General features: G+C 40.5%; 1 protein-coding gene across 5 annotated transcripts in view; it reads right to left on the minus strand.

The window, feature by feature from the left end:
• The window catches only part of FGD5 (FYVE, RhoGEF and PH domain containing 5), a 232,916-nt gene that overhangs the window by 89,540 nt on the left and 119,325 nt on the right, over positions 1-24,051 (minus strand). For all 5 annotated transcript variants that reach the window (XM_042451717.1, XM_042451714.1, XM_042451716.1 and 2 more), the window contains exons 4-5: positions 12,833-12,891; positions 12,680-12,710 (exon numbers count right to left, since the gene is read on the minus strand). In XM_042451717.1, the coding sequence (XP_042307651.1) occupies positions 12,680-12,710; positions 12,833-12,891 (90 nt within the window). The remainder of the gene's footprint in view (positions 1-12,679; positions 12,711-12,832; positions 12,892-24,051) is intronic.

A 24,051-nucleotide genomic window follows, 5' to 3' on the forward strand; every position in this document is an offset into this window, starting at 1 on the left:
AATAATAATAATAATAATAATAATAATAATAATAATAATAATAATAATAATAAGGCTGCTTTGGGTCACTTTGGAGGTATGCTGTTTAAATGATGCATGCTTCCTAAAAGGCTGGAACCTATACCAAAGCCATGCTCCAGTCCTAAGAACTGGAGTGCAGCTTCTGGCCTCTTAAGATTCATGTGTCATTTAAGCAGCATACCTCCAAAGTGACCCAAAGCAGCTTTATTTTGGCCTGTTTGTTTGGGCCCTTACTCCACCTGGATGTGTCTGATATATGTTCCCTCCTTCCCTGTGGGCTCCAAGACATGTAAAACAGGATAAAAGTTACGTTTGACACAATTTCTTATTATGTGAAGTAGCCTTGAGCTCATTAGATGAAACAAACCACTAATAAACCAACATTTAAAGTTCATAATCTTAAAAAATCAATTTAGTAAACCAAGATTTGAAGCTGGCTTGTTTCAGTAAGACTAACACCAGCCCCAAACAGACAGGCAGTAAGCGCCGGATTGGGAGCAGCAAGGGGGCATGGTGTTTAGAAGATGCACACCCTGACATTCCTCCAAGCCGGCGTCACTTTGACCGACCGACCAGATGGTGGGCAGCATTGCAGCATTTATACGTCACATGCGACAAAGCTGCAGTGGCGGCTGAATGGACGCCCTTTTGCTGGCTCAATAAGGAGTGGTATTTTGCCACCTCTTTTTGAGCTGGCAAATAGCTGGATCGGGGCCGCAGTGTACGGTTGCCACTGCCCTGATCTAGCGCTCAAAGGGTGGCATCGTGCTACCCCTTTAGGGTCGTCTATTTTGGCTCATAGTTAGTCATGTTTGAGATATAAGACTAACTTGTTACAACACTTAATGCTTCCAATATCCTCTCTAGTTGTGCCAGAATTTACTATCTCCTCTTATGGCAGAGCAGAGTGGAATAATGAGGCTTACACTATCTCATTTATGGAACAGCAACCCATAGTTTATTGTTCATGCTCTTATGTGTGGAATTTGGTGATTGGGAAGTACTGAAAAGGTGTTTATGGCACTGTGTACTGAGCTGATTTTAAAATACATTAATATTTTAATTATTCTGATGAATTATTTGGAAACATTTAAATCGAGGGATGGGGACTTTCTAAAACTATAACATTGGTAAAAATATTTATGGGCTAAATAAAATGCCATCCATATCAGAATGGATAAAAACAGATATTCAATATTGCTGTAATGAAAGAACACCAATAACAAAAATGTGGAACGGTCTATTTGTTAGTGGAACATCAGTCCCTTCATAAACAATTTGATTATTTAATCAACTGGATGATGCTATCTTCCATTGGAATAATAAAAAGCAACAGTATAACAAATACACATTAGCAATATGAGCTGGATCTAAATTTATGGCACACATACTGAAGTCAATGTGACAAGTCAGTCATAGCTAACTCAACTACTTCTGTGTTCAATAGATCTATTCAAAATATGGTTAGTTATGGATCCAACCCAATATCAGATTAAAATTACCTGAACCAATTAGCCATGCCCATTCAAAACCAGACCCAAGAATCAGTCTAATATAGTTGTGGGGAAATGATTTTGCTCAAACATTATTGAATTGTTATGGGAATAAATTGCTACAAGTGCATACAGCTACTTCTGGCTTACTCTTGTCATCTGTATTTGATACACTGATTCCATAACTAATATATTTTAAGTGACCATGATGGATCGTAGGAAAGAAAGTAGTTTAAAAGTTGAGCTGGGCACAAGCCATAATGAGGTATGTGTTCCTTTTTCTACAAGTAGTGTCTTCTGCAACTCAACATGGAAAAAACAACATAACTCAGGCTGCAGAAGTAATGGCCTTGGACTGCACAGAGCAGAGATACTAAATCTTCTGTTACCCATTCTTGTCCCCCCCCCCCCAGTGAGAGATGCTCAAGTAAATTCTAATACAGCAGACACAGTTTGTCAGCTCTCCTTCCACTTTTGGATGGAATCTAGGTCATGGATCCTGAACTCAGTGATGTACACACAAACACACATACACACTGAGGTTAAGCACTGCCAAAATTTACACTGCATGTTTGAAATACTGCATTAGTAGGCCATTTGCAAAATACTTGAGCACATGCCAACTGGGACTGGGACACACTTGTCTGTGTTTTAAAAGAGGGATGCCATGTGATTCAAGAGACATTTTTGGCTTCCTGTTCCTCCTGTAAAGACTCATAAAAAATATTTTCCCAACTGCTGGTTAGGGGGAAATGAAAAAAACAGAAGAATAAATGAATCAGTGCAACTGAAAACAGCCTATTATTTTCAGATGTTACATGCCACCAAGCTTTTGTCATGTGCTTTGGGCTCTGTCACAATCAAAGTAGTTTTTCATTTAGGTAGACTTCTTCCATTTACTGAAGGATTTCATTAGCAAAACAAGCACTTGATTAATCAGACAAAACTTTCAACACTGTCCACGAATTCCAAGGCAGAAGAAAATATGCTTTGGCTCATTTCTCACTACCTCTCCTAATCATTCTCAATTAATTATTACTGGCTCAGATCTCTTTATGTTATCTATGCATGTAGCTTTGTACTAACATAGTCATTTCTGTCTTCATGTTTAAAGCGTAATCCCCTTTATAACAATGTTTTACTCATGTACTAGCAAAATGCCCATAATTATGTCAGGTAATTGGAGGGGCTTGTAGTGGCAATAGGCCAAAAGTTCCTAATGGAGAATTCTTAGTTTGGATTTTGGCCAATAGAAGAGGGATTTAAAACGGACAAAATTCCTCAGCATGCATCCCACAGGGTTGGCATGAGTCAAAGTTGACTCAATGGCAGATAACAACAACAAACACTTGGGGCAGGTGGGCAAAGCAATTTAACCTGATAGCACTGCTTTATATCATACTACCAACTGGACCATTTCTCCCTCGCCAAACCCTTGAACAATACTATGTGATGATGTAGGGACACTCTGGAAATGGCATCTGAGAAAAACATAGCAGGTGTTTCTGCTAGTGAACATCCTCTTCCCTGAATCATCACACAGCTCTGGGAGCTTTTGGTGGAGGATGGCCAGAGTCGTATGCAGATAGGGTCATCATAGGAAATGGTTCCACTAATCACAGACTCATAGAATCATAGAGTTGGAATCCTTGAGTCAATTCAAGATAATTTTCCAAAGCCATTCTTATTCCTGAAAGTCTTACTCTCTGATCATGGAGCAGTCTGTGAATTTTGGTTAGGACATATATCCTGAGCAAATGTGGCAACTGGGCTTCTTTTTGGACAGGGGAATCAACAGAACAATTGTGCCATCATTGTACATAAGACACCAATAATGGCAATGCTCTGTGTACAATGGACCCTTTCATTTAAAATATGATCACATAACCACATCTCTAACAACAGCAGAGAGAACACAGTGATCAGCTTTAAAAAAGATTGTTTACAATAGTAAATAAATATACAGTCACAGCTTTGGTTTCAGCAACCTACCGTATATACTCATCTATAAGTCGAAAAATTTAAGCCCAGAAATCCTAGGTATATACGGGTCAATACGGTAATACTTCTCCGTGAGCCTTGGGAAAGCTGTGGAGAAGGGAGGGAGTGGGGAGAGGAGAGAAATTGGAGGTCTGTGTCCCCTTTTTGCAAGCCAGCAGCCTTGGGGAAAGTTATGGGGAAGGGAGGGAAATTGGAGGTCTGTGACCCCCCTTTTTTTGCAAGCCATCAGCCTTGGGGAAGGTTGTGGGGAAGGGAGGGAGATTGGAGGTCTGTGTCCCCTTTTTTGCAAGACATCAGCCTCGGGGAAGGTTGTGGGGAAGGGTGGGAAATTGGAGCTTTGTGTCCACATTTTGCGTGCCCAGACTGTGACCCTTGGGAGAGGTCCAGAGAGGGAAAAGGAGGGAGTGAAGTGGTGTTTCCTCCCCCCTCCGTTTAGAGCTTTTGTTACATGCCCCTGAGTTTGACCTTCAACTTATCCATGGGTCATATCAAAACCCATGATTTTGCTCCCAAAACCTGTCCTTGATTTATACATGAGGTCGACTTATACAAGAGTATACACGAGGTAGTCAGGCATCAGATATTTTCTTCAACATCCAATCCAGCAGGCAATAAAGAAGAATTTCTGTGACTATATTCTTCCAGGAAAGCTAACTTGGAAGGCTTCAGCTTTTAAAAGTTTAGCTTTAGTATGGAACTAATTTAGCACCTCTACTGTTGTTGCCCTGGCCTAAATGCTCTAAAAACTCCAGATCCTATTTGATCTTGGAAGCTAAGCAGGATGGACCCTAGTTAGTACTTGGATGAGAGATTGTCAATGAATACTATGTGCTATAAACTATATTTCAGAAAAAGGAACTGGCAAAACTACTTCTGAGTACAGTGAACCCTCCACATTTACCGGTGTTAGGGGCACAGGACCCCTGTGAAAGTAAAAAAAACTTCAAGAGATACATAAAATAAAAACACTATTTTTTTTAACCTGAGACAACACCTAAGAATCTCTAGGTCTTACAGAGCAATTTTATGGTCAAGATCTGCCAGACATTGACCATGAAATTGCACTGGAGAACCTACAAATGCCTAGAGAAAGTGGTCTTTCTCAGAATCTTTTAGTCCTCCAGTGTGACTTTTGGCAGATGTTGACAATGGAGTCAAGCTGGTGGATCAGAGATTCCTAGAGTGAATATGTTAATCATATCTGTAAATAACCAAATCCAAAGCCACAAATGTGTAGGGCAAACTGTATTCCTTGCCTAAGAAAACCCTATGGAATTATCCTATGAGTGAGAGACCTCCAAGTTAACCTGTCACCTTCCTCTGGTTTTGTTAACTCAGGGCTGTCGTTTCCTTGACTGAGTCTTCCTCCTTTCCTCCTGCCTTCTACCTAGCCAAGCTTTAATGTCTTTTCTAGCAAGTCATGTCTTCCCATGGTATGTCCAAAGCATGATAGTCTCACTTTAGCCATCTTGGCTTCCAGGGATAGTTCAGGCATGATTTGATCTTGGATTCATTGATTTGTCTTTTTGGCAGTCCATGGTATCCACATAACTTGCCTCCAGATTTCAAATGAAATTATTCTCTTTTTAACAGCTTTTGTCACTGTCCACTGTCCACAGCCATACATAGAAATCAGAAATACAATGTCATAGACAATCCTGTGTTTGATATTAAATTATATCTTAGTTATACTCTATAAAACACAAGCTGATTTTCTTCTGAAATTATATGGTGTACTGCTTTATTCAATGTATGTTTGCAATATGATCCCTTATGCCTCTTTTTATTTTGATCCTAGCTTGGGCATCTGGCATTTCTCACTCCATATATGGTAAAAGCCATTATTGTAGAATTTTGAGCATCACGTTTCTTGCATGGGAGATGAATGCAATGGTCCAGTGGCTACTGCAATCCCTGGTATCCCTTTTCTTGAGGTCTGGAATGTATATTGAGCAGCTACAACCTGTAGGCCATTCTTTTGTCTTCCATATTTGTTGACAGATTTTAGGTAGAATTTGAGTGGATTCAGTAATGCTCTTCAGCATGCTACATCAAGCAAACAGGCCAGTCCCCGTGTCCAGAGGATAAATAGTCATAAAAGAACAGGAGAAGTCCCAGCAGACTGAAGGAGGGCAAACGTCCCCATCTTCAAAAATCAGTTTTCCACACTCATTTATTTTCCTCACCTATAATAAGCTATAGTTTCCCCTGCCTTTGTTCACCAACAACCATTGTTAAAACTGGACTTGCCACTTCGTATTCATACACAAAGGATTTTTAATTTGAATTGACATTCTCACACACTAATAGCATATATAGGTCTGTCACTGACTTTCCACTCCACAAAATATATCAGAGGATGTAGACTTAAGTCTATGAAAGCTCATGCTGCCTGCTTCTTTCTTTCAGTTAGTCTCAAAGAAGCTACAAGATCTCTCTACATACATATGCACTTTTGTAGAAATCGATCTGATGCATAAGCTGAGGGCTGGTTTGGGGGGGGGGGGTGTCAGAATTATTGGTTTTGATACCACCCAGGGACAAGTTGAGGGTTAAACTTTGGGCTCAGCAGGTTGGGGTGTGTGTCAGTGCTTCTTTTACTGTAGGCTGTACCTGGAAGGACAGCCAACTAACTAAGTTGTCTGCCATCACTCCACTTGTCTTCTCCTTCTTTCCTCCCCCCCCCCTTCTCTGAAGAGATAAGCAGGCTGGCTGCAGGCAAGTAAGAGCAGGTAAGGAACTATCCCAATCTTACTCACCACCATGCTGTTTCATCAGACCCTGCTTCATGGCATCCCTCCTCTGTGGCTGAAGGAACAGCTGGTTCCTCATCTTTTGTCTGCTTCTCTGGCTCCTCTTTGCCACCCAAAAGCTCACCCCAAAAGAAGCCACTAATGAAACAGATAAGGGGGAAGAGGATGTTGCTTCTTTCAGGCTCTCCCAGCCAGGATTAAACTTTAGGACTCTCAGAGTTTAGTCTGTGCCAAGACAGCCTGAAAAGAACAATCACCCCCTTTGCACTTTCCATGGAAGCCTGAAGAGAAGCTGCCAAAGAGAAAGAGAGGGGAGACCATTGCTTCCTCCTGGCTGTCCCAGAAAGGGCTAAAACACTCAACTCTGGGAGCTTAATGTGTGCCTAGGGACCCTGAAACACCCACTCTGTTTGCTTTCTCTGCCACAGAAAGGAAGACCCAAAAGAGTCACTGCTGGTGCTATTTTTTTGAGCAGGCATTACAAAGAGTCAGAAATGCCAGTGAGGCAAACAGAGATACTGCATTGATCCCTGTATAAATCAATGCAGCTTTATGAGGGTTAGGTTTTTCACAGAAATTTTTCAACTTACACATGAGTATATATGGTAAATTTGCTTCAAAATCTAAGTTCACTAGGGCCTGTTACAGACTGCCAAAATAAAGCTGCTTCGGGTCTCTTTGGAGGTATGCTATTTAAATGATGCATGGGTCCTAAGAGTCCGGAGGTCGCACCAAAGCCACACTCCATTCCTAAGCACCGGAGTGCAGCTTTTGGTGCAGCTTCCGGACTCTTAGGATGCATGCATCATTTAAATAGCATACCTCCAAAGAGACCGAAGCAGCTTTATTTTGGCAGTCTGTAACAGGCCTAGTTATTTTGCTCTTTTCTTAGATGCACTGAGCTGCTGTTATGTCTTCTTTGAAGGAATTTTAATAAATGGGGCTTAAGTTATTCTGTAATGCAACTGCCAAGCCTACATGGAGGAGAATTATAATAAATGCCTTGCCCCTTTTTGATTCTAGATTGAGAACAACCATACAAGGCACATGGGACCATGAAAGGTAATATCTTTAGTGTTTTGTGTGAAAATGGTTCCTGGGGAATAGTCCAATGAATCCTATTGTTTTCTGTAATGCTCACTTAAGTATTTGTACCATTACATTTCAGTTGATTTCACATCACTTCACTGCTCAATGCTTGATGAGGATTTGTAGGTCAATGTGTCAAATGAAAAGTTTTGACTCTAAAGTGGCATCCAGTATCTTTTTTCTGTATTTGGAGTTCTGTGGTGGCCCTTGTATAAGTAAGTATTTGATGCTGTAGTTATCTAATGATGATCACTGTATACATAAACCTGTCCCTATTGTGCTCTTCTAAATAGCAATTTTGCCCTATTCATGTGTCCTGCAGTTTGTTGATATTCTTAATTAAACACCATAATCAAAAATTAGTAAGTAGCAGTTAAACTTCTAGATTACCATCACACTTTTTATTTTTGAACACACCAGCTGATAATAAAGTTTGAGCTCACACAATGTTTCCACTCTTTCAGTTGAATAGCAGAGTGGGTGTATGGAAATGCCATCATTTTGGCAATCAATCAAACTATTAAGGTCTTTGCTGAAAGGCCAAACTGATTCTGTTCTGGTGAATGGGGTGGCGATCTGCTTTGGAGAGAGAGGAAGGTGTCAGAAAGGAAAAGGTGCTCTTGAGGCTTTAAGAAAATAAAAGAGGTTTTCTTCTTCTCAGCCAGGGTGTGGTGCACTTTTGTTCTCCCTCCTAAGATGTAACTGAAGACACAACACACTTAAAAATAGCATTTCCCCCCAGAATGCTACATCGGGAGGGAATACATTAGTTTTGCTGTTGCAAGGCCACCATACATAATCCTGACACATCTACTCACACTAAAGAAATTGAGAAATAATAAGTCACATAGCCTAGAAGTACATTAAAGCCAAAACCCCAAACTGGACTAACTCTTGAGCTTTTACCTCTATAATTTTCCAATCATGACTCTGCCCAAGTGCAAGACCAAACTGTGTAAGTCACAGAAATCATCAAGAAGAAATTTCATTCTTAAAATCCTGCACCTCAGGTTGCCCTTAAGGCACAGGAGCAGGGATAATTAAAAACAACAACACCCAACAACATTAAAAAGTATTAAGTGCCAATCAGAGCTAAATTGAGATTACACCTTGAATTTCATATCTGAGGTCTGACCACTGGATGAATAACCCTGAGATCAAACAGCACTCCCAAGCAGGTCAACTGTAAAGAAGTGGATGCTACCTAGGTTAGAACAACACAAAACAATCAATTCCCCCCACATCTGTACATGTAGAATTAAACAGCTATAGGAAAAATAAGTAATACTTGTTTGCTTATGGGAAACATAGAAGAATTAACATTCTGGAGACAAACAAAGAATCATGCACTTGATTTTAATCATCTTGTACTTTCCAGCCAAGTCTATAGTTCCACAGCAAATAGGTGTGGAAGCAGATCCTTCCAAGAACTAGCCAATGGACCACAGTTTTTCATGAGGTGGTATAATTCATTTCATGAGGTGGTGTAACTGCTTTCCATTTGGAGAACACTGATAAATCTGCAATTAACAATCCAATTCCCATACAGGAAAGTTTCTGAACTTTTGCAAATGGATTTTAAAAGTTAAGCGAGGGCCGAAACAGATGGCACAAGCCTCCAAGATATCTTGAAGTTGCCCAGCTGTTTAGACATGGGCGGCTTCAAGATGTTCTGGTGGCATGGCATTTATATGCTGCATGCTACCAGAATGGCTTGTAACTGGCTTCAAGTTGCTGCAGGGTGAGAAAAGTCAGCTTTTTGCTGGCCGAAAAAGGACTGGATCTTTGCTGCTCCTTATTCAGCCAGCTTCAAGGCTTCATGTATAAGTCTAGAGTCAATGTATCCATGGGTTAATGTCAGTGCCATACTCTAACTCTTACCAAAAAAGAAAAAAAAAGAACCAGCCTCTGATGAAAGGCAAGAGCTTAATCTGTCCTGGAAGCACTGATTCCCCTCTATTCTTTCATCCATCCAATCTTTAGTGTGAGCACAAACAGTGATGTCTGCTGGAATTTTGTATGTTGTTTGGCATTGTTTCCCTTTGCTTCATTCTTTACATCCATTGTTACATGCCCCTAAATTTTACCCTCGACTTATCCACGGGTCATATCAAAAGCCATAATTTTGGCCCCAAAATCTGTCGTCGACTTATACCTGAGATCGATTTATAGTCGAGTATATACGATAAGTGTACAAAGGTCAGCTTAAGGAAAGGGGGGGGGGCAGAAAGATTTTTCTGTTCACCTCCAATGGGAACTTTCACTGGCAACAAACAGAGCTACTTGAAATGAGAACAGCAGGACCAGCCACCTTCTCAATCCAGTTCAGAGATGGATTCTGAATCTGGAACTGCTCTTACTTTTTGTTGACATTAGCACCTCAATCAATGTAAAAGTGGACCTTTGTATATCTAGGAGCATTATGAGTTTGACAGCACTGTCAAAGGAGGCATAAAGCCTATCAAAAGTGCTATCCCCTTTATTACATTAGTGAAAAGTTTGCAAGAAGTTTATACATAGTAAGAAAAGCAAACAGTTCACTCTTACTAGCCTCCCTGACACAAGGCAAGGAGTAACATCTCTAACTTCCAGCCATGCTCTTTTCTGCTTCAAATGTTATGAGTTATATTATATTTTCTCATCAGCACTATATCAGATAAGGACTCTGGGAAATCTCTTGAGAAACAGTGAAAAAAGCCTGCCCAGACTCAAACCTTCCACCAGGAGGAATAAAACTATAACAGGTAGAACCTCTTTGCAAAGAATAGAGGATAAGATAATGAGTTGAGAGAATCCAGGGTGCAAGATCTGAACATCATTTCTTAGCCAATAGGTACCATTCCTGACATCATTAATTTCTTTAGAGGAGACATGGAAATTCTGCAGCCCACAGGTGTTGTTGGACTACAGCTCATAGCATTCCTTACTACTTGGGTATGCTGGCTACAGTTGCTGGAAGTTGCAATTCAAAAATATCTGAAAGGCTAAACAATTCCCACCCCTGCTTTAAGGTAATTACATGGAGACACAGCCAATCCTCAAACTACTACACCACACTAGCAATCTTATGATTAGCTTACTGTTAGTGATATACACAAACTTAAGTCCAGTGTCAAAAAAAGCCCCTGCTTTGATTGCAGTCAAAGAGTTAGTCACAGGAATTTCCCTGGGTACAGAGCTCCATAGGAACCAGTGTAGTGTAATGGTTTAAAGGTTGGACTATGAAACTAGAGAACAGCGTTTGATTTCCAGCTTGACCATGAAACCTGCTGGGTGACCTTTGGCAAGTCATATTCTCTCAGCCTCAGAGTAATGCAAAGGCAAACCCCCTGTGAAGAAATCTTGCTAAGAAAACCTCATGATAGGTTCACCTTAGAGTAGATGTAAGTCATAAATGACTTGAAGGCACACAACAACTATAGCCATCACTGTGCATACAACTATCATTCACCATATCTAATGCACCAGGCAACCTGATTTAGATTACAGACATATTTGCTAACCAAGGTGGGATACAGATGGGTGGCTCCATGACGCCCATTTTTGCCCCTCATTGGCGCTGCGCTAACTGTTTGGACAAGCGGATGTCTGCATGTCATCATTGCATGCCCCGTGTGGGTGAGGCCACAGCAAGATGGCGCATGGGTGCCGCTAGTAGGGCTGGGCACCTATGGACGCCCAGCCCTACTGAACCCTAAAATCGGTCCCAGCACGGCGTTTTGTGCCAGTCTGTATAGGGTTCAAGTCTCTGAAAACGAAGCTCCTTTTTACAGCTCCCTTTCTTCTTCTTGTCCTATATCTACCTAGATGGTTTAAGCAGCATCAGTATTGGTAGGATGATGACGGAAGGCTAGAGAAACACAGTAGCATGTCTGAAGTAAACAATGCAACAAAACTTGAGCTGGGAAAGAATGACATTCTGCTGTAGCCAATCATTGCTGCAGCAGTGTATGCCTGCCTACAACAGGTAATAGCAACTGCTTCCAGAATCCCTTACTGATTACAGGTAAATAGAAAAACTGAGAAAAGGGGAAAGTAGATAATCCTGACTCTCCAACTACCCAGCAAACTAAGAAAGAATAGTCTGGCCACCAAAATGGAAGTCATAAGAAAAATGGAAGATGGTGAAAGAAAGTACTGTATTAGGGAATCATCCCTGGATGCATATGGGGGGAGGGGGGGTTCAAATGGTCTCCCCATAAATTTCCAAAATGTTTTTGTGAGACTTATATGACCTGGTTGATTCATTTCATGTATATATGTTGTTCAGGGTTTGTTTGTTTTTTGGTGGGGTGAGTTTGCTGAAACATGTTGAACGGCTCCTCTTTTCTGTGACGTAGGAACCTATCCCTATTCTTTCCATGTTATTTCTGTCTCTAGTATCACATTTTCAGTTAAAAAAATTAAGCTCAGGAACACACCTACTTCATTAACTGAGGTATACCTGTATTTATTCAATAATATAGAATTTGATCATATTTATTTAGTCAAGAATAATTGTTTTCCTCACCATTCTTCATTAAATAGCTATAGAATACAATATCCAGAGAGAAACCTGCTCTTTTTATGAACATTATAATCTTAAACATGCTTATTCTGAAGCAGGTCCCTCATAATCAGAAATATGGTATGCATGCTTAGGGTTGCAACAGTAATGATTTCACTGATTTAATAGTTAACAGTAAGCTGACTTTTTAATATTTTACTTGATTTTTCACACACAAAATGATTCAGACATGTTCTTTCCTTTGCTGAAAATACTCTGTGTGTGTGTGTGTGTATGAGAAAATGTCTTCTGTGTGGGGTTGATACATGCTTTTGGCTCTATTGCAGACCTCTATGAAATACCAATTTCCAAGATGAAGTGATAGTGCCAGAAGTGAGCCAAGCCCATCATCCCATCATACAAAACATTTCTACACTGAGATATGGGGATGATTTGCTGAAGCCATCCTGTGGCGCAACCACCTTTTACTGAGTACAGTGGTAGCCACACTCCTTTATTCCTTTGCTACAAATGAAACTGCTTTCAAATAGATTTTTCTTCATAATCAGCCTCAACTCACCTCACCACATCCCATGCAACTTCTATCGGCTAACAACCCATTCTTACTGCTGAGGAGCTCAAGACGTCTAGCACATACAGAGGAGGAGAGTTTTCATCAAAAGACAGATTTCTTTGCAACGGCTCGGTGAACATTTCTGTACAACAAGCCAGTCCTGTTATTATTCACCTCAGCCTTTTCAGTGCCTTTTCTGTCTTCTAAATTATAGCTAAGTAAGAGGGCAATTAGGCCTCTGCAATTAAAATGATTTACTTACCTTACATAACAACTGGAGCATCTCCACATATCTGGAGGAAAAAAGAGACACAGTTTTATTAAACTGCCAGGCAGCAAGAACTGAAAGAATCAATGTGAAATGTGGTCAAGTTCACAAAGTAAGAGCAAACCAGATTTTAGTTGATGGACTCACACTTTCTCTGAAGACACAAGCTCATGGGCAATGAGGTGAGCTCTGGATGGTCCTTCTTTCTGTTCAAAACAACATGGAAAAAAACAAAAGTCAATGATAGAAGAAGTAAAGAAGCAGTAAGTGCTCTCAGCCTTTATACTGTTTGGATCTGGTGGTTAAAAGCTATCAAGATATTACTACTATGGTTGTTATTATTGTTGTTATGAATATTTAGTATTCAGTTCATAACATAAAATCTCTAGGCTATGTACAAATATAAAAAAAGATTATAATTCAATCTACAGCATGGTGTGGTTTGAACATTGGACTACAACTCTAGAAATCATGCATTGCTTTCCCATTCAGTCACAGGAACCCACTGGGTAACCTTAAGCGAGTCACATATTCTGCCCCAGAAAAAGTCCATGATAGAGTTATCTTACAGTCACCATAACCTGGAAACAACTTGAAGGCACGCAACAATAAATAGTAGAAAATTGAGCCACTATTGTGTAGTCGTTCAAGTGTTGGATTAAGACTCTGGGAGACCAGGATTCAAATCCCTGCTCAGCCATGGAAATACACTGGGTGGCCTTGGGCAAGTCACAGTTTCTCAGTCTGAGAGGAAGGCAAAGGCAAACTCCTTCTGTTCAAATCTTGCCAAGAAAGTCCAAGTGATAGCTTTGCATTAGGGTTGTCGTAAGTCACACATGATTTGAAGGTGCATGACAGTAGCAACATAGCTGTTCCTTTACCATTACCACTAGCATCTGAGCACCCTTGGTTACTGAACTCTTCTGTATGCAATTGTACTATAACAGATCTTGCCAAGAATACACAGTCATAATTCATCTCATGGTCACTGTAAGTCAAAACCAACTTGAAAGCATACAACAGACAAAATTCACACGTCATTTTTTTGAGTCCAACGATGTAAATAATCTCACTCATGCATTCTGGGTTTGTTAATCACACTATGGAACTGCATAGATGTGTATCTCTGCAAGTTCAATTGTTCACACATGCAAGCATTTGAATAAAGGTGGAGCTGATATGTGAATACATTCAGAACCCCTTGTTTAGTATGCAGTATTTTATCCTGGGTCTATTTGCATCAGTTATTTATGCTACCGACAATGTGGATCACTTTTAAAAACTCGGCAAAAACCTCAATATTGATTATCCTGGATTAAGTGGGTTTTTTGGCAGCCCTCCCCCCTGCAAAACTGAATCAGGTACATTCAGGATGCATGTGAACAACAGGGGTTTAACCCGGATTCATCCAAGATTGTTTTCACAGTGTGAATACCACTAAGCAATTCTACCACCAAAATATTAAAAACAGCGAACAATGTGGGTGGCTACATACATTTCTTCAGAGGGAGTATTCCACAACTAGCAAAGAGTGGGTGTGTGGAGTGCCAAGAAGGTCCTACTAATTTGGAGCCAGCCTCAGACTCAGTGGGTATTCAAGGAAAGCTACTGCTGTTGGTCTTCAGAAATGAGCAGATTCATTTTGGAACAGTTATTTTTCAGCAAGCAAACTGTAAGTCTCGCACAGTTTCCTATAGGTCAAAATTAGGCCCCAAGGTTACTGAAGGTAATGAGAAAAGCATGAGAAAAGAAAACAGCTTGTCCCAATTAAAAATCTCATTGCTACATTCTTCACTAGCTGAATTTTCTCAGTCATCTCAGAAGCATTCTCAATAACAATGGGTTACTGCTGGCACATGGCTCTCCAGGGCAATTTTCCTGACCCCCAAAGTGTCCACAATTCCCACCCTGAAAAAAAATATCCACCTAAACATTTTTTCTGTAAATGGCTAAACATATCCACTCTGTTGTATAATAAGTACAGCATCACCTCAATTTTGGAACAGATCCTATTAAAGAGGTCCCATTTCTTCTCAAATTATTATTTTTCTGCCTGCCTTCTCCGGCGCAAAAAGGAGCAGCATTTTGCTACTTCTTTTTGTACCAAAAAAAGTCGGATTAGGGCATCAAGTTATCAAAGGGGCAGCATCAAGCAGCCCTTTAGGGCTGTCTGTTTCAGCTCTTATTTACCAGGAACAAGCAACCAGAAAAGGGGCACAACAGTAGCATATAAAGTTGGCCCTCCTTCTTATCCAAAAAATCTGATTCTATGAATTACACCATCCATGGTTTGAAAATATTCTCCCCCACAAAAATATTTAAATATTGAATATATATATTTAAAATGTATACATTCCAAAAAGCAAACATTGTATATAATGGGACTTGAGCATCTACTGATTTTGGTATCCACTTGGAGTTTGATATCCACTCCAAAGGCATCAGTCCTGGAACCAAACCACAGCACTTACCCACTGTATTCCTACTGACCTCTTAAAACCTGAAGAATTATTGTTAAGATGTCAGTAAATACTGTGTTCTTGATAATTACCATTGCATATGTATTGGGAGAGTTTTATCATGGAAAAGCGTGTTTTCAGTTACCCATCACATTTTTTTGGTTATGTGTTATGAGACATAAAGGTTCCCATGCCCATAGATTAAAAATGTTGTCAGTGCTATGACTGCTGCCCAAACACCAAAAAATCACACATGAAACAAGATATAAACAGAATCCAGTGATTTAAAAGGACCAAAATGTTTTATTGTCATTGTTATGTACTGTCCAATCACCTTTGGACTTAGCATGACCCTATGATGACCAAGACCCTTTTATTAACAGCCCTGTTCAGATTTTTCAAATTGAGTGGCTTCCTTGACTACACCATTCCACCTCTAATGTGGTCTTTCTTTTTTCCTACTGCCTTCAACAGCATCAACCTTCATATGCACACATGCATATATGAATTTGCTTAAAAAAGGTGGAAGGATACTAGATGGATGGGTATGAATTTAGAGACAGAGCAGTGGAGGACAGAAAGTCTTGGAGATGTCTCATCCATTGGGTTTCCATGGTTTAAGATCAACTCGAAGGTGGTTAACAACAACAACAATTACGTATATGCATACACACGTACATACACACACACTAACATCTGTACAAAGGAAGTTCTTTAATTGGTGGTGCTAAGAGGTGATGAAATTCAAGGGGCAGCAACACTAGCAGCTCTGCACGTCCTCCACTGATAGGCTTGGCTCAGATCTGCCAAGATGCAGAGCATATTTCACCAGTGACCAAGGCTCACTCTCCCTTCTTGTATACAGTTTGTCAGTTGGTCATTCCATTAATGATTAATTTGTCTTGAGACAAAAGTCAAAACACTGGGACCCCTGGTGTCACATGGCCCGTCTAGAGCAAGTTCTGAGACAGTGTCTCTAGGCGTTGCCCCAGTCTTGTGTTGTTTAATTGCTGTTTGTTTAACCAGGAAATGAACTCCGAGATTGACGACAGTGTCCGGAGACAGACTTCTGGGAACAGGGAGATGTAGGGAGTGGAGATCCTTCAAGTATCAGGTTCCTAACACTGTGCCCAAATGGAGTATGAAATATGAACAGTTGCCATTTCATTTTAGAGACCTTTGCTAGCTACTTGTTAGCCCAGCAGTGAGAATTTTACATGCTTCCTTTTTAGGCTTCTGTTTTTCCAGTATCAGCAGAGGCTCCAATCCTGCTGTTAAGTCTGAGCTTCAGTGAAGGAAGCAATGGCTCTGATAGAAAGCTCTGGCTTGTTGCCTAGTCAAGCCTGGTTGCTTTTTATAGCCTTATTTTCCTTCGAATGTAAGGGCTTTCCCAGATTTTTTCAAAATGTACTTTTATCTTTAGCACTCCGTTTGCAGTAGCCCTGTGCAATGTTGTTATTACAACATCCTATTCTCACATGATGAATAGGGAGACAGAGAAGGACTTGAAACATTTTGTTGTTATCTTCTGTCAAGTCAATTTTAACTTATGGTGTCTCTATGAATGAGAGACCTCCATGTCAACCTGACAACCTGTTCCGATCTTGCAACCTCAGAGCTGTGGTTTCTTTGATTGAGCCAAACCAATTGTAAAGTGGTTTTCCTCTTTTCCCTCTGCTTCCTACCTCACCAAGTTATATTGTTTTTTCTAGTGAGTCATGTGTTTCCATGATGTATCCAAAATACGACAGTCACAGAATCATAGAATAATAGAGTTGGAAGTCTCAGTTTAGTAATCTTGGCTTTGAGGGACAGTTCAGGCTTGATTTGCTCTAACATACATTTATTTGTCTTTTTAGTAGTCCATGTTATCTGTAGAACCCATTTGTGTCTATATCTATATCTGTATCTGTAGAACCCTTCTCCAGCAGCACATTTCAATTGAGTTGATTTTCTTCCTATTACTGCTTTCTTCACTGTCCAGCTTTCACAACCATATATAGCAACTGGAAATAGAATGGCATGAAGAATCCTAATTTTAGTATTCAATGATATATCTTTAAATTTCAGGATCTTGTCTAGTTCCTTCATAGCTGCCCTTCCAAGTCCCACTGTAGTTCTGATTTCTTGACAGCAATTTCTATTTTGATTGACAACTGAGTCAGGATATGGAAAATCTTGAACTACTGTATTTCAATTACTTCACAATGGGATTCAAGGCAGTTACAAGTCACAAGCCCTGTTGAGTACATATATTAAAGGAAAAACAGCCCCAAAATAAATTATGTTGCAGTGCTGTCGGTAAAATACTTAAAACAATTGTTTAAAATTTTGCACACTGACAGACGTATGACCTACAGATTGATGGGCACCAATCATCAACACTAGAAAATATATTCTCAGAATGTTTGACACAAGCTTTGTTGACACAACGAAAGGCACTCTCAAATACTATTGCACTCTGAACAAGTGCCTGGCCACAACAACCAACAGAATGTGCAATACAAACATAAAAGCTACCAAATCTCTCAACCACTTACTCTTCAAAAAGAAGAGGAAGAAGTAGTAATTACAATATTTAGACCAGATTGCTCCTCTCTGTAGAAAATAACATTCCATATTATTGTAGGACATAAAACCAACTCATGGGCTTTACACACGCCCCCTTCCCTGCCAGATTTGGAATGCATTAACTGCACACCATGCCTCCAACCTGGCAGGTCCATGGCACAAAAAGAAGCCGCAAAAAGTGGCTTCTTTTTGTGCCACGGAAAGGGTGCCATAGCTGCTGGCACCGCAGCTTTTTGGTGCTGTGCCAAGGGAGCACCATGGTGTCTCCCACCAGGGATGCATGCAGCATCACACTGGCATGGGGGTGGTGTCAGGGCACATGGCATGCAATCACCATGCCCCATTCTCTGCCCCGATACTGGTGTTTTTCACCAGTCTGTTCAGGCCCTGTTAGACAGAGGCATCTTAAAATCACAAGCCACCAAAGCACTTAAAGCATACTAATAACACCCTCCTCAGAAGACCACCAAGAAGTCCCCAAAGCAATTGGGTTTTTGGCTGAAACATATATTCAGGGAACAAAGTATTGTTTGTTTGAGCATTTCACACTGAACCCTGAAAAAAAAAGCAATGTCTTAAGAAATATGTATGGCCTCCTGTAATTATTCTGCTGTCCATTTTTGTGGAAAATAGTGATGGGTGTGTAAGCTACTTAAGTAGCATATGCTTTGGCAGGAAGGTCTATGAGGTGGTTTTTTATTTATTTTTTGCTGTTATAGGTAATTCACAATTCCTATTTATTGTACTGTCACATTTAAGTAATTGTTGCATTTCTGTTATACTGTACATGTGTTGATGATAATATGACCTAATATGTTTTATCTTTTTAAAAACTGGAGAGTCAATCAGCACCCACCCACCCCATACCATTCTTGTAGGGTTATATATGTTACACTATGGGACAGTATTGATCCCAATCAAGTCTTTGTAACTATATGGTTTTACTGAAAAGGAAACATGTTCAGCTTAAAGGCTTGCTTTCAATTTTAAAATGGAGCACTTCTCCACCTGTTTTATGGATCCCTTGGGATAGCCCCAGAAACAGATTGATATATTTTTTTTCTGTATTGATGGAGAATAAAACCATTTCCATTTGTATTCATAATCAGCAAAATCCTCTTTACAACCCCCCACTTTTCTTCTCCTGCTTATTCTTGAATAGCAAGTGAGAAGTGTTATCAGATACTATGGTATAGTGAGCCCTTGGTATCAAGTGGGGTTTGGTTCCAGGACCTTGCATGAATATCAAATATCAAATGGATGCTCAAAACCCATTAAATACAGTGGCACAGTAAAATGGTGTTCCTAATATAAGTTGGCAAATCAAGGCTTGCCTTTTGGAATGTGTGTGTGTGTGTGTGTGTGTGTGTGTGTGTGTGTGTGTGTGTATTTTCAAGCCATGGATGGTTGAATCCATGGATATGGTGGGCCATCTGTACATGTGTGGTGCCCATTCTAAACAACACTGTACACTTTAAACATAGTAATGCTACAAATATTCTACTTTGATGGCATGACCTAGCTACAGGTAATTGATTAGCTCCACTGTGGACAAATTGACCCCCCCTAATCTAACTTCCATTTGTACTTAGAGAGAATCAGAAGCATTCAAGGATAAAAGTGTGTAAAGGTACACTCCTATCCATCAAGGCTAGCCTTAAGAAGAGTCCTCCCTCCATGGCAACTGTCATCTGCCCTGGGAGGGATTAAAAAGGCAGGCCCATTTCTATCAGGGCTAGCCTTAAGAAGAGGAGTGTATTTTTATTTTTATGTATTTTATATTTATGTATTTTTATTGCTGTAACCCATTCGGATTACTTGTGATTGGGCGGGCTATAAATAAATCATTTATTTATTTATTTATTTATTTATTATTCCAAAGTACCAGGAAGTTGGCCTCACTGAATTTAGAGGGACCAACATATAAGCAGACAAATGTGGGCTTGCGTTCTTAGCGGTGCTTAAATCTTTTAGCAAAAGTAAAGGTCACTTGCCTGAAGTCAGTAGGAATCAAAGCATCAGACAAAAAGTAGTGGAAATTATGCCCTAAGAACAGCTAGTGCTGGGGAATGTAAAGTGTTCCTTCGTGACATTCTTCTCATGGCCAGTTTTTCCTTCCTTTTGTCTTCATCTTTGTATGCTTAGGTGGCACCAAACAGATAAAGCAGGAAAAGGCACAGACAGCATGGCTAAAACAGCAACTTGCTCCTTTATATGAAATACATGTATCTTATTGATACTGTACCACTTGCCTGCCGAAGGGCTGAGTAACAGAGGCCTGGGTGGGAAGTGCCGTCACAGAGCCAATTCTAGGGCTCAAGAGCATGCAGAAACTGCATGCTCCCTCGCCCTAGTATGTGATGGCGGCACCATTATTGGACCACACCATCCACACAGGGGGCGTTTCCATGATGCAACACAGATGTCACGGTGCCACGCTTGCGTCACTGATGTGCCACAGTGCACCAATGGCACATTCGTGACATCTGTGCGGCATCCCAAGAAGAACCCGGTTTTTCCAGGTTCTTTTTGGGGCAGAGGGAGGCCACACCATTTGGCTGCTCCAGCCTCCCTTGGGAGAAGAAACGGGTACCTCCAGCCTGCCCTTTTTGGACAGTCTGTTGAGCCCAAGAACTCTGCATATAGGAATTTTCAGAAGTCATCTCTGCACCCAATTTAGCCATACAGGCGCAGCTGGCTGCATCTACACTGCAGAAATAATGCAGTTTGACACTGTTTTAACTGCCATGGCTCAGTACTATTGAATCCTGGGATTTGTACATTGTTGTAGTACCAGAGCTCTCTGACAGAAAAGGCTAAATATCCTACAAAACCACAAAACTCAGAATTCAATAGCAGTGAGCCATGGCAGTTAAAGCAGTGCCAAACTGCATTACTTCTGCAGTGCAGATACAGCCTTATACTGCAAGGGTGAAAATTTCTCTTTGTCCTGCTGCCCTCTTTAAAAATATAGATCCTACTCTACATACACAAAAATGATATTAATTTATGTTAGGTGATGATAGGTGCAGACTAAGCGATAAGATAATAACAGATAATAAAATTTCCATTTGTTGCTTTACGTATAAGTGATACAATGATGACTAATCTAATACTAATAAATACTACATCTAGCCATATATTTATGTAGAGTAGGATCTACAGTAGAATATCAGTGCTTTCAAACAAGACAGGTAGCAAAATTCTCCTCCTTTTCCAGGCAAGTTTATCTTGCCTATGACCACTGGCAGCCCATGGGCCCAGCAGTGGAGGGCTTCAACTTTCCACCACAAGACAAAGTGCCACTTCCCCAGTTTGAACCATAGTCTGCCATGACCTCCACTGAATCAAGCCCTTTTCAAGAAATCTTCATCCCATTCTTTATCTCTTCCCAGTTTTCTGTTTCTGTACCTTCTGTACTTCTCAAAACGTCCCCCCCCCCCCCCAACTGCTAATGCCTCCTTCCTGGACACAGATGGTGCTGTTTTGGCTACACAAGTCTCAGCACTTAGGAGCATGAATTTTCTATTCATATAAAACCAGACCCCCAACAGCCTACCCACCCACTGATATGTATAGGCTGGTGTAACAGTATCAGGAAGAGAGTAATCATCACAGAAAAGTCAGCAATGGTCTCCAGGCCTATTGGGAAATGCTCTTTGCAGATGGGCTAGTGAACTGTAGCTTAACAGGCATAATTTCTTCTCTCAGCATAGATGGTTCTCTTCCCAGGAGCCAGAGCAGTTTGTGTGGGTTTCAGGGAAGCCGTGTTGTGTGGTTGACTGGAGTGTGGGACCAGAGGCAGCAAGGGAAAGTTTTCCTTCTGGTCAGAGGCTGGGCTATAAAAGCAAGCCTCTCAGCACTCCCTCTTCTCTCTTTTCAGGAACCTCATCCCCACCTTCCCTTTACAACAGCCAGATTGGTTACTGTATCCCATCAATATTAAAATATCTCCACTGGCTGCCAATTAGTTTCTAGGCAAGGCACAAAATGTTGGTTATCACCTTTAAAGCCCTACATGATTTGGGTTACATATGGGATCACCTCCTTCCATATACTCTGCCCTGGACACTCAGGTCCTCTGGCAGACATTTACTTCAGTCAGCCAAGAAGAGGTTGGAAAGTGTCACCCAGAGGACTTTTTCTTCAGCCACCCTGAGACTGTGGAATGACCTTTTGGAAGAGATCTAACAGTTGAATATGCTGTCTTAATTTAAAATAACATTACAGACCAGTCTCTTTGGGCAGGCCACTCCAGATGATTTTTAAACAATGAATTTTAAATTTATGAATTTTAAAATATGGATTGTTTTAATATGCATTTATCTTATTTGTTATTTTAAACTGATGTTGTTTGTTTTTAACTGATATGTGCTTTTAAACTAATGTTGTATATTATATATTAGTTTGTTGTTGTTCCTTGCCTCAATCCATTGAGAGAGGCAGGTAAGAAATAATAATAATAATAATAATAATAATAATAATAATAATAATAATAAATTGATAATCATAATGTTAACATTTTACAAAAAGGAGGAAGTGGGGAAGAAAGAATGTAGCAGCAGGTTTGAGACTAGCTGGTTTCTATTGTAGCACGAGCATTTAAAGATATAAACCCACTTCTTCAGATGCAGCATAGTCACTTTACTATCTTATCAGATTTTTTAAGTGGTTTGGCACAGCACTCGGCTCTAGCTGGTCAGGAAAAGGGGCTTCATGTGAACTGGGATTGGTAATAAGGGTCCCATTAGATGAGATCGAGCGTGTTCAGGGTGGTATGGCCGTAGGCTTCAGGGTGGTATGGCCGTAGGCAATAAGGGTCCCATTAGGAACCACGCAATGGCATATGCCCATATCTGTTCTCTGAGACTTTTTCCCAAAGAGAGGTCTTGGTTAACAGCAGTTCATTGACCAGCAGACAGGTCAGTTGATGCCTAGATCTAGACTCATGGTGATGCCAAACCTATTTGCAGCTCCAATCAATAATGGTTGTGGCCTATTTTATCCCAAACATTGGTGGTTGATGTGTGTTTAACAATGGATGAAGTTCCAATACCCAATGAATGTGTAATACCTAGAATGTGTTCTAGTTGAAAATGCAGGGGAGAAGGCAGGAAACAGGGAATCTTGTCTTCTGCACACCATAACTGAGGAAATCTGTTTAATTTTGCATATTCTACTGAAGAAGGGGGAGGATGTGTTGTCTGTCCCTTCTTCAAAGGAACACAAAGTAACTTCCCCAAATACAGACTATGTTTGAGGTGTTTTGTTTTTTTTAAATGTGTGAGTGCCTGCTCCATTATACCAAGGTTAAAGGTTTGCAAAACAGAATGATTAATGGAGCCTGGAAACCAATCCCACCCAGTAGAAAGATAAGGAATGGCGAAGACAATTTGACATGCTGCAACAGTGAGCCTGTTGCTGCCTGGCTCTTTGCAAAGTCTCTAAGGCCTAGCCTGCTATTTCCTTTTTATGCAGACAGGTCTGTTTTGCACACTGTGATTGTTCACCCTGCTCTGTTGTTGCCATTTCTGGCACCTCTCTAAGGCGGGGAATGGTGTCTCAATCCCAGAGATGACCTAAATATCAAGGACATGAAATTCTGAAGAATCAGTGCTTATTCAGCTATTGTTACACCCAAATACTCTAGTTTTCTGAAATGTTGGGAGTTTTCTTCTTAGAGAAAAGGGCCTACTACCAAGGGGGACAGCAATGTCACTAGGAACACTATTTTAGGTTTTATTTTTAAAACATTTGGCACTCAGTTCTTACATTGTAATAGCTTTTCCAGATTTGAAGCCAACATGTGAGATAAGGCACTGTCTGTCTTTTATTGCACAACAACACATTCTAGCGATTTTTGGAACTTAATATAAAGTTGTATCTACATTCATTTTTGGAGTACTTGTCACAGAGACAGACAGATATTAGAATCACAGAATCATAGAATCGTAGAGTTGGAAGAGACCACAAGGGCCATCCAGTCCAACCCCCTGCCATGCAGGAAATTCAAATCAATGGAAATCCCGACAGATGGCCATCTAGCCTCTGTTTAAAGACCTCCAAGGAAGGAGACTCTATCACCCTCCGAGGGAGTGCATTCCACTGTCGAACAGCCCTTACTGTCAGGAAGTTCCTCCTAATGTTCAGGTGGAATCTCTTTTCCTGGAGCTTGCATCCATTGTTCCAGGTTCTGTTCTCTGGAGCAGCAGAAAATAAGCTTGTTCCCTCCTCAATATGACATCCCTTCAAATATTTAAACAGGGCTATCATATCACCTCTTAACCTTCTTTTCTCCAGGCTAAACATCCCCAGCTCCCTGAGTCGTTCCTCATA

This window comes from Sceloporus undulatus, chromosome 2 (assembly GCF_019175285.1).
Source record: "Sceloporus undulatus isolate JIND9_A2432 ecotype Alabama chromosome 2, SceUnd_v1.1, whole genome shotgun sequence".
NCBI classification, from domain to species: domain Eukaryota; kingdom Metazoa; phylum Chordata; class Lepidosauria; order Squamata; family Phrynosomatidae; genus Sceloporus; species Sceloporus undulatus.